The sequence below is a fragment of the Lolium perenne genome, chromosome 1 (genome assembly GCF_019359855.2).
Source record: "Lolium perenne isolate Kyuss_39 chromosome 1, Kyuss_2.0, whole genome shotgun sequence".
NCBI lineage: Eukaryota > Viridiplantae > Streptophyta > Magnoliopsida > Poales > Poaceae > Lolium > Lolium perenne.
In genome coordinates, this window is record NC_067244.2 from 44,368,587 (window position 1) to 44,379,980 (window position 11,394).

Genomic DNA, 11,394 nt, shown 5'->3' on the forward strand with positions numbered 1-11,394 from the left:
CCTTTCCCTATATTGATACAAGTTTCCTATAACAACTCTACCTTCCTAATCCGAGGATCTTCAATCTTCTGGGCCTTCCAAAGCTTCGAGTCCATGGGCTTCCTTGATCCATTACGAACTAGGGATATTCATACGACATGCCCCCTGGGCATACCTATGTCACTGGGTATATTGGTTTACTTATGCTATCCATTTGTTGGATTAGCTAGTATTGGTTTGGCCGCTCTCTTGCCAGCATCACTTGGTCTATACCAAGTGATGACAAATCCCTATGGAGCATCTGCTCCACACCATGTCTGTGTATGGGCATGATTATGATGGATTGGATCCGCTGGATCCTTTCCAAGTATTATTTATACCTTGCTCCAGCTCCTAGATGAAATTTTTAGTTGATGAAGAAGCTTTGCTAGTTGATCTTGATCAACTGGCCCTTCTCCTCCTAGCTCCTAGCTGTTCTTGACTTAAGTCACCATGGTTTCTTGCTGGTTTGGTTTGGTTTGGTTTGGTTTGAATGAACTGGATGACTGTGAGGTTGTTGCTATGTTCTTGCTGATGAACTGATGTTCCTGGATGGTTCACCCCTTTCTACTAGTTAATGTGCAATATATAGCAACCCTGGATGGTTGCTTGGTCGACGACGCACTCTGGCCCTGTGTTGTGGTGTCCTCTCCTTGTTTCACCATGGTGGCGAGTCGTGGGGAAGATCTTTGGCATGTGCTTTGGCTTTGGTTGGGACTTGCCCCCCCCCCCCCCTCTGCCTGAGCTTATCTCACTATTTCCACTAATTTTTATTGTCCAAGTGGCATTGCCACTTGTTCATGGGCAATCTTGGTTTCTTTCCTTGTGAATTTTGCAGGTTTCAATTGGATCAAGAATGGAGGATGACCAAGTGAAGAATTTTAGAAGAACTTAGTCTAGGAAAATAACTCATGTTGTAATCTTTATTTTTCTTTACTCATTTCTTATTTGTATTTGATCCTATTTGTTGTAATATCAATGAAATGTGTAATGAAAATGTATCATGTGTGATTTATCAATAAAGCTCAAGTTTTTCTTATGAGCTATGTGTAATAAATTTATAATGCATTTCTTTGAATACATCGTATGAATATTTGAATTCTTGGAGTTATTAAATATGTATTCATTTGAATTATAGTTTATTTATATTCCTATATGATTTGAAATTAAAATTTGAAATGCAAACTCAAATTCCTCTCAAAACCCTAATTTCAAAAGAGGTCATGTCGAAATTCATAGCACTCTCATTACCCTAATCCTAATGGCAACGAGAGAGAAACCTCGATCACTCTTAAGTGTTAAGCAATTAAGCGCAAAAATTCCCCCGTTTTACGATGCAATGCACAACCCTTTTCTAAATCTACCCCGCGTTTATCCTAAGTTCTGGGATGTTACAGTCACGAGGCGAGTATCTTGAGTTTCCTCTTGGCCTTGAGCTTCTAGTCTTGTTCCAATCCCAAAAGTTCTTGGCGGCGAGCGCCATGTACTCATGGTAGTTGGTCTTGAGATCATCCGGGCCTCAATGGGATCCTCATCACTTTCACTTGCTTCATGCTCTTTGATCCTCGATGTGAGGTTGGTCTTGCGGACGTTGTGAGCACGGGCAACGAGATCCTCCGCATTCTTCTTTGAGATATCCAAAGTGATGACTTCGCTAACGACCTCATCAGATGTCATGGAGCGGAAGGAGGCATTTTGGTGGATGGCCGTCAACTTTACTTCCTCATAAGGGAGGAGAGCGTTGTAGAACTTTCTTTTGATCCAATGGTCATCCACAAAAGTTGCTCGAAGATCTTGCATTTGCATGCCAACAGCGATGAGGCGACGGTACATCTCTTCGGGAGATTCTCCTTCAATCATGACGAAGTTGTTGGCCATGTTGTTCACTCATCGAAACGAGAGTTTGGATGCTCTCATTTCCAAGGAAGAGCTTGTCGAGTTTATCCCATGCTTCTTTGGCGGTCTTGAGGGAACGGATGTGAGGGCGGTCCTTGGGTGTGACGGCCATGTGGATCATGTGGATAGCAGTGGCATTGAGTTGGTCATCCACCACATCTCTTCTTGTCAAGTTTCCTGGATCTCGTGGTGAGTAACCTTCCAGATGATGTGCCATAGCTCGGTGGAAGCGTTGCGCACATGAGAACGCATTAAGAACTGCCAATTTTCAAAACTATTGGATTCAAGTAGCGGTGGTGCACCATGAGACACTATATGATGCATTGGAATTGGAACAGTTACGGCGTAATCACTTGGTGGTGGCTCCGCATGATTACCCCCTAAACGTTCCTCAACCGGTGGTTCATCCTTCCCTTTTGATGAAGTGTCGATTTCCCCAAGCTCCTCTTGAGGGACTTTGGCCTTTTGAGAGACAAAGTCAACAAGAGGAAATGGATTAGCTTTTGGTGAAGAGACATCGGCACTTTCCTTAGGATCTATGACGGGGTTTGGTTTTGGAGCAACCAACTCCACCAACATTACTTTCATTTGGCTTAACATGGATGACTCCAATTTCTTGAGGTCATCCAACGTAGCCGTTGTGCTAGCGGTGTTTGTTGGAGGAGGTGGTTGCCCACCGGGAATGTCACATCCCCAAGCGCCTCTTGCTTGGCCGTTTCTTAGGCGGTAAAGCCCGAGCAAGAAAACCTTGCTCTGATACCACTTGAACAGATAGGTAGCGCGACAAGAGGGGAGGTGAATGGTCGCTACTCAATTTTTATGTCTTTTTCAGTTTTATGTTCGATGCGGAACGGTGAACCTAGTTTGAAACTATGCGATGCAACAAGTAAAGGAACCGACAAGAGAGTAAGAGAGAGGGAGCGGGATAACCGAGGTAGCGGAGAGGAGACGCGATGTGTTTCCCGCAGTACCTCCCACAAGAGGGAGTACGTCTGCGTTGAGGAGGTGTGGACCACAAAGGTCCAACGGCCACACAGGCCTCACCTTCTTCCTCGAGAAAACCCCACGAATGAGCTTTCCCTTCTCCACTAAGTAGCCGGTCGAGGCGGCGGTTCCTTCACAAGGTTGGGGCAAGCTCCACAACACCGGAGGCTCCCAACACCCTACGGGGCTAGCACAACTCCAAGATAGCCTCCATAGGAGCTCATCTCCAACAGATGCCACAATAGGAACCCTAACATCAAGATCCACTAAGGACTAGATGGTATTGGTGAAATCTATTTTGGTAGAACTATAGATCAAGGTCTCCTCCACCAATCCTCAAAGTTTGAGCAGGATTGGTTGGATGGGGAGGAAGATCCTCAAGATTTTGAGCTCAGCAACAATGGAGGAGAGAGAGAGAGAAGACTTGAGTCGAGCTGGGGAAGAAGGCCCCCTTTTATAGGGGCCCCCAAATCAAACCGTTATGTTCAGTCCCGCACGACCGGTACTACCACTCCTGGGAGCGGTACTGCCGCTCCGGGTCTGGAATTGGCATGCAGCGCTGACACGTGGGGCTCAAGCGGTACTACCGCTGTAGGTACCGGTAGGGTCTCTGCGAGCCCCGGACTCCTGCCCGGTACCATAGTGGTACCAGGGCGGAAGTACCGTATGTTTGCCATGACCGGTACCAAACCGGTACCTGGTCGGAACTACCGCTCGGGAGCGGTACTATCGGTCAAGGTACCGTCAAGGTACCGGCATGCATACTGCAAGCCTTTCCCTCGTGCGATGACAGCTGCTGTACTGGTGACCGGTACCAATAGCTCTTGGTACCGGTACTACCGGTCAAGCTGGAGCGGTTGTCTTCTCTTTTCCTCTCCAACCATGTCGCCTCGCGACACACACACATAAAACCAGAAAACCTATCAACTACTCTTGAGTCTTCCGATCCTGAGGTGTTCAGCGAGGGCACCATGCACCTGCAAATCTTTTCAAAGCAACTATGTACACGGTGAAATTCACTGAGCGTTGTTATCAAACACACAAAACACTAAGGATAGATTTTGTTGGATTGATTTTGCTCTTTCACACGACTTCTGTCAAGTTGATCCTCTAAGCTTCCTCCCAAAGGCTGCAAAACTGAACTAGGGCCAGCGCTGAAACTTGCCCCTTGATATATGAAATCCAGTTGTCATTATTCAAAGCCTCTGCAATTGTGCGCGACTGAGCTTTCGTGCCCACAAACCGGAGAAGGTCAGATACTAAATGCCTCTGTTGGAAAAAATTATACTACCTCCATTTCAAGAAATAAGGCGTCATTTTTTTACGTGTTTTTTGTTTGATTAAAAAATACTTTAAATATATAAAGATTGTTTGTATGAAATTAGCATCATTAGAAAGTGCTTTTCAGTACGAATCCAACGGTGCTAATTACATATAATAAAATTAAAATTTTATTGCTCAATTTTTATGGTTAAAGTTCGTCTTGAAATACGCGTGCGTCTTATTCCTTAAAACGGAGGTAATATGTGGTAAGATGTACATGCGTGTTAGTCTAGTAGGTACCTTCTGGACATCTTTAGCGAGTGCTGGAGCATGGAGAGTCGGATAATACTTGTCGATTTTGGAATAAATGGCTCCAGCTTGAAGATTTCGATTCTCGTTGCTCACATGCTATGCTATGCTATGCGACCTGTTAATGCTATACTACCTAGCAAGATACGAACATTACACCGTACTAGCTTTGATCGCATCTTAACACATCCATGTGCCTCCTCCCGTCCTCCACCCTATTTAATGTGCTAACTCGCATCGATCAGATTATAAATGGGGCATAGTAACACCTCCGTGTGGTGCACACAATCGCAACAATGAACAGCAACGTAGCTCTCTTCTCTGTCATCCTGTTGCTGGTGATCTCTACTGCTGCCGCTGGGCGAGATGCTCCAGCAGGCCTCGCCAAGGAAAACCATCTGGGCGTCATGAATGGTAACTCCTCGATCATCACGCGCTCGTTTAATTTTGGCTCGTTCTGAGGTTTGCGTCCTGCTTGATCAGGGCCAAACGACGGTTTTGATGAATCCAAGGGGATCGTCATGAAGCAACCCATATTCCGTCCTCCATACTACGCGCCATGCGCTTCCGCTGCAGTACACGCGAGGGGGGACACAAAGGAACATAAGCTTTGCTAGCGCGTAGAAAAAGTCTAAAGTAGTAACTTGCATCTGGGGGCCGTGTGAAGCTGTGAACATGTGGAGTGCTAATCTTGTTCTGAAATAAAGGAGGACGACGGAATGATATACATATACTGCAGACAGCGTCCCTTTTTTTTTTTTGGCTACAGGAGGTAAATAGTACACCAAAATATCGAGTGTGTTACTATATCACGCAGGACATGATCAGTATAACTACAATGCCATCGGGCCGATTGGACACTTATCTTGCGCAAGATCGAGGTCTTAACTTACTAACTGTCTGCATCATACTTTTTCGACTAACATTTTTTAGGACAGATGTTACCACAGTCCTACGATCTGGTCTTATGATCTTGGAAATCATAGTACTAGTAAATAAACATTCCTACCTATGATTCAAAACCTTGGGAGGTCTGGAGCGGCAGTTGTTGCAAGCTCAAATACCTGGAAAAAACCGTATCCAGACAAAGGTAATTCTATAACATGCCTCGCAAAAAAAACATGCATACATGAACATTACCCAAACAAAGTGAAAAAGGATAATCTGCCGCATTAATAGTCTTGAATCAGCTGGCACAGGAACATCTTCACAAGGTGTTCTGAAGAATTTCAACCTAAATTTGTTATTCTGTAATTATATATCATGGGGAAAAACATAACTGAATGAGAAGAGAAGCGCATTGGATATGTCCCAGCCTATGACTCAGTTGGCATTGTCTACTCTTAAGAAGGCCCAACTTTTCATGAATCTAAATCACATTTCTAACAACAATCATCATCTCCAACTCGGTCCATATAGTATAGAATTAAAATTGCAGTAGTGCTTAGCTAAAGTTGCATACTTTAGTAATGTGAATTAATAAAACTCAAATTTAAAATTTACAAGGCATATGCTTGATAGCTCTTAAATTTGGTGTTCTCTATCCCATGTATGATAAGAAAGCAAGAACAGTTTGCATAATGCTGCATAAAATTATGAAAGCAGAAGCTATCGCGGCAAAACCTACCCACGGATTGCTGAAGTGATTGTGCCACAACCATGCCATCCACCTATTAATACGACTTTGATAGTGTGCTTCCATGGCGCAACATAGGGATTTCAGATAGTGTTCACCACTGAAGTTAAATACTACATACTCAAAAAGCTTAGTGAATAGAGTCGATACATCCTCATCGCTTTCCATCTGGTGTACTATAATCCCTTTCTGAGCAAGAAGAGATACATCAGCAGCTGTACTAGTAAGCTGGGACATAAGCACACAATATGCAGTGATGTCATCGCCAACTTGAGGACATGTTTGCTCCAAAGCAACAAGGTTTCTGAAAAGCAAAGAAGACTTATCATCGATTGGTAAACATGGTATTTCCATGACACCCTTTCTGAATCTAATGTCCAACAGAGAATGAGGGTTGTCTTCATCAAACTCCCTTTTCTTAAACTGCATTCCTGCTTCATGATAGTCTACAGCTCTACGCCACCGGTTAACAGGTTGCACTGAATTTAAACAATTTAGCTCATGGAACTTGTTTTGCTCCTGTCCAAAAGTGAAGATCTTTCGACTAATAGCAAATATAAACTGGAAACAGTGGGGCTTTGCGTATTCATGATGATCACACTCCAGCTTGTGACTAGGTTTCAGGTATTTATGACACAGGTGTAACAGATGGTAAAAATCTTCCGGCCTATTTGCCTCGTTTATTACCTTCGGGAAGTGGTAAATAATGCCTTCCATGAATCCAGAAATGTTTTTTGTAAGTAACAAAGTAGTTTCAGCATCATGTGCGAAGAACTGATAAATTATCTTGACAATAAAGAAGGGAATTTGATTCTCCAGCAAAAGTAGGTCATAGACAGCAGAACTGTTATACCATTCTACAACCCCGCTATAACCCCCCTGGTTATCACTATCCTCATTCCCTTTACCAAATTGATTTAGTTCCATGTCCACTGCAGAGTGTCCACTCATACTTTGGCAGCGGACAGCATCCACGTGGCTCGTGGCTGCTGCTTCCCTCTTCCTCTCGTACATTATATTTTCCTTCTGTTCACCATCAACTGAAGCTTCTCGTGTGTGGATACTACCAAGGTACACAAGAATAAAACAGCTATCTAGCAGAAGCATCTGCAGGAACTCTCGACTATCCATGTATATCTCCTCAGTGTAACAGCCTCTAGCTTCTTTCTCCAGTCCTGAAACCAAGCACAAGTACTCCCGCAAACTAACTTCACGGTTTAATTTAAGAATATAGTCCAAACATATCCACTTCTCTGTTTCCATAGCTTGAAGTGGCAACTCTGAATGGTGATAAGGGCCAATTGAGAGAACACTCGGCTCATAAGCATTGTTGTCAGTTTGGCGGATACGATGCACTATTTTGCATATGAGGCAACACCTGTTTACCTTTTGGCGATCCTCAATCCATGACATGCTGCGATTTAAATCCGTCTTCATGGAATTAACCAACTCATCAATGTCCACATCACAGCTGCTGTCATATTCTTCTATCGCCATATCTGTTAATAGGCAATCAGTACGTCCGAGGAGAAAACCATATGGTTCCTACAATTAAAAGGTGAGGAAAAGAAAGAAAGCAATAAGAACAGGTTAAAAGTTATAATTATACTTTTAGTGCAATAAACAGTACTATAGATGGTTTGTTTCAAAAATATGTCATCGAGCATATGCCATTGCAGGATTCTAGTGGCCTGCCCTTTAAAAAAAAAGTGGACTGCTAGTAAGCACCTGGCTCTCTGATCTACCAGCACTATTTTTGGGCCAGTCCTAGCAATATAAACCAACATTTAATACAAATGTTAGTCATATTGCTCGGTCGCCATATATCTGTTAAAAGACAATGAGTAAGTCCAAGGAGAAAGACATCTTGGTCTTATCATTAAAAGGTGGGGAGAAGAAAGTAAGCAATAAGAACAGATTAAAAAATGCAGTTATCCGTTGAAAAGCAGTATATAAGATGGTTTGTTTCATCAAGTAAAAGTCATCAAACATATGCCATTGTAGGATTCCAGTGGTCTGCCCCTTAAAAAAACACCTGCTGCTCTGATTCACCAGCACTATTTTTGGGCCAGTCCTAGCATATATAAATCAATATTAAGTTCACATTTTAGCCCAACCAACTGAAACAAGAGGCCCAGTATCAGCTGCAAAAAAAGAAGGAACTGATCGATATTGGCTACTTCCAGGAATTTAGGGAAACTTATTTGAGTTATGATACCAAATTATTCCACCACTGTAATAAGACTCTTTAACAACTTCACATCGAAGATCAACTTGAAATGATTCGGACATAGCATCAAACTATTAATCAGTCTGGACAGGCTAGATCTATGCCTCCGTGAAACTTGTTAGAAACTTATGCTTATGTGTGTTTTGGCTAAGCTGTAATGCCCAGCAGTTTGTATCTGAATCCTTGCTACCTTGTTGGCTTTATTAATTTAAAGTCGGGCAAATCTATGCCTATTATCTAAAAAAAAAAAAGGCTAGCTGGCAGGGGCTCCTTTGGATACACATAGTAATCAAATGAAATTCCTTGGGATGGCTATGGATTCTCATTCGACATTCTCTATCTATATCAGATCGAGATTAATGTGGAAGTTCGTTTGCGATTTTGCACCTCGATTTACTGAATAAAGCTGCCGGGCGCCGACTCAGATCAAAATATCTCTCTGTCTGGCGGATTCAACAGCCTGAAATCAAAAGGGTCAGAGGAAATGTCAGGATATCCATAGACGAGCCGTCATTTATTTTGTGCCATTTTACTTTTGTGGAGGATTTATAAACCAAGAAAAAGAAGTGCCGGCAGAAGAACGCGCGTACAACCAGGCGGCACCTCCGCGGCGTCGGCGGGAGGAAGAAGCGACCGTCCGACGAGGGCCGCAAAAGCTCGAGGTATAATGGACATGGAACAAGAATCTGTCAGAAGTTGGAGGAAACGGGAAGATGATCCTACATCTCGGGGAGTTCATGGGACGGTTATATGTTTGGTTGGAAGATTGAATGGATCCGAATTTAGTTTCCTCCGAGGGATCCGGGTTTCTTTTCCAGTGATTCCTATACACCGACCAGCCGGCCCAGTCAGCGCCGCACACCCGTGTTTATCAATTCGTTTTCTGTTTTTTTTTATCTTTTCTGTTTCTGTTTGTTTTCTTTTCGGTTTATTTTTTCTTTTCTGTTTTTTTAAGATTTAGAAATGTAATTTGTAAAAAATGTTATTTTTAAAAAATGTGTAGGTTTTAAAAATCTTTAAATTTAAAGTTCATATTTTGAAAAATATGAGTATTTAAAATTGTTCAAATTTTGAAAAAATCAAATTATGTTCAAGTTATAAAAAATTTTAAATTTTAAAATATTAAAATTTAATAATATACAATTTTTGAAAAAGTTCAAATTTTAAAATATTCAACATTTAAAATTTGTTCATATTTTAAGATTGTTCAAATATGAAAGATGTTTAAATTTGAAAAATTGTTACATTTTGAAAAAAAAATCAAATTCGAAAAATGAAAAATTCAAAAATGTTTGGATTTTAAAAAAACATACTAACATAAGTTTTATGAAAATAATAGTTTATTTTCCTAAAAATTATATTATGGAAAAAAAAGCAGAACATAAACAATAAAAAAGTAACAAATGGAAAAAAGAAAGAAAAAAGGAAATCTGAATTACCTCCTGTTGGGCCGAGGTAGCCAACCGCACCCACGCGAGGGTGTGCGTGAAAGGATCGTATGTCATCTAGAGGGGATGAATAGGTGCTATATCAAATTTTAATTATTTTTCAATTTAGGCTTGACACAAAGGTAAATTCTGTAGATATGCAACTATGTGAATTTACCTATATGACAAGATGCAAGCCAACAATACACAATACAAGCTACAAGTAGTAAAATGCGGTAAAACGATACAGGTAATCGATGTGGAGCACGCGGAGACACGAGGTATGATTCCCGTAGTCCTTTCTTTGTAAAGGGAAGTACGTTGGAGGGGTGTGGTGCCACGAGGGCCAACCAACGTCACGAAGGCCACACCCTATTCTCCGGTGAGCAACGCCGCAAATGCCTAACTACACTCCACTAAGCGGTTGCTAGGTCGCAACCGTCACCTTTACACAAAGGTTGGGTACACATCCACAACTCAATTGGAGGCTCCCAACAACCGACCACGGAGCTTTTACAACACAAAGCAAGCTCCGTGGACAACTTCTCACAAAGCTAGGGTTTCACAACATAGAACTCCTATAAACAAGTGGGATACTCAAATCCCTTTGGTGGAAGTGTAGATCTAGGATTCCTCCCTTGATTCTCAAGAGATCAACAAGATTGAATGGCTAGGGAGGGAGATCTTGGAGTTTTGAGCTTTGGAACAATGGATGAGAGAGAGTTGAAGCCGCAACCTCTCCTTGGAGAAGAAGGGTCCCTTTTATACCCCCACATCATAAGTGATCGTTGCATAGTCTTTTGATCTGGAGTCTCCGGGCTAATGTCCGGAGTCTCCAGTGTAAGTCTGGAAACTTTGGTGTAGATTCTGGCCTAGTCTCCGGACCCCATACCGTGAGTGAGGCACACTTCGCCATCCTTTCGATTCTGAAACTCCGGAGACTTGTTCGGAGTCTCCGGTTAGGGGACACCGGAGTCTCCGGAGTGCAATGACCGGAGACTTGAGAAAAGTCTCCGATCGAGAATCCGGACCCCCATACAGAGAGAGTGAGGCACCTTGGGTGGCTTCTCGAAGTTGGTCAGTCTGGAGACTTGTCCGGAGTCTCCGGACTGAAGAGCTATATTTTGGTTCTTTCGATGTGGGTTGATACGCGTACAGCACGCGTCCGTTGGGAACCCCAAGAGGAAGGTGTGATGCGTTGTGATGACCCAGCGTACCACTTCATGGTGTAGTACACAAGTCGTTGACATAACACAAGTGAAACACCGTTACACTCATATTACATCTCTCAGAGTGGTACAACAGAAACATATGCGAGTCCAAGGTATGTCTATAGAAGTACACACGAGCTGTTTACATAAGATCAACACAACCTCCTACTTTACAGTGAGGTAAAACTTCAAATAAAGCTCCAGAAGAACGACTCGTAATCTATCTTATTGCTAACTCAAGTTCAAGAGCTACTTGGCTTGCTATAGAAATCTAGCTACTTAGGTGCTAGGATTAAGGAAAGGTTCCCTTCTATTACTAGTCTAGGTTTCCATTATAGCTGATGCAGAAGTTGACTCCATTGACTTCTTTGATTGGATTCCTCATCTCGTTGCAGTTGACTCCTTTGTCTTCGAGTTCCA

The 11,394-nt window shown here is 42.5% G+C and overlaps 1 protein-coding gene across 1 annotated transcript; it reads right to left on the reverse strand.

Moving 5' to 3' along the window:
• Positions 1-6,010: 6,010 nt before the first annotated feature.
• Positions 6,011-7,603, reverse strand: LOC127330658 (UPF0481 protein At3g47200-like). The gene has a single exon (XM_051356796.1). It carries the CDS (start codon positions 7,601-7,603, stop codon positions 6,011-6,013), a length of 1,593 nt encoding a protein of 530 aa, XP_051212756.1.
• Between the last annotated feature and the right edge of the window lie 3,791 nt (positions 7,604-11,394).

Bases quoted from the DNA above. Each gene is read 5' to 3' on its own strand.
- LOC127330658 (XM_051356796.1), bottom strand. From the start codon at position 7,603: ATGGCGATAGAAGAATATGACAGCAGCTGTGATGTGGACATTGATGAG.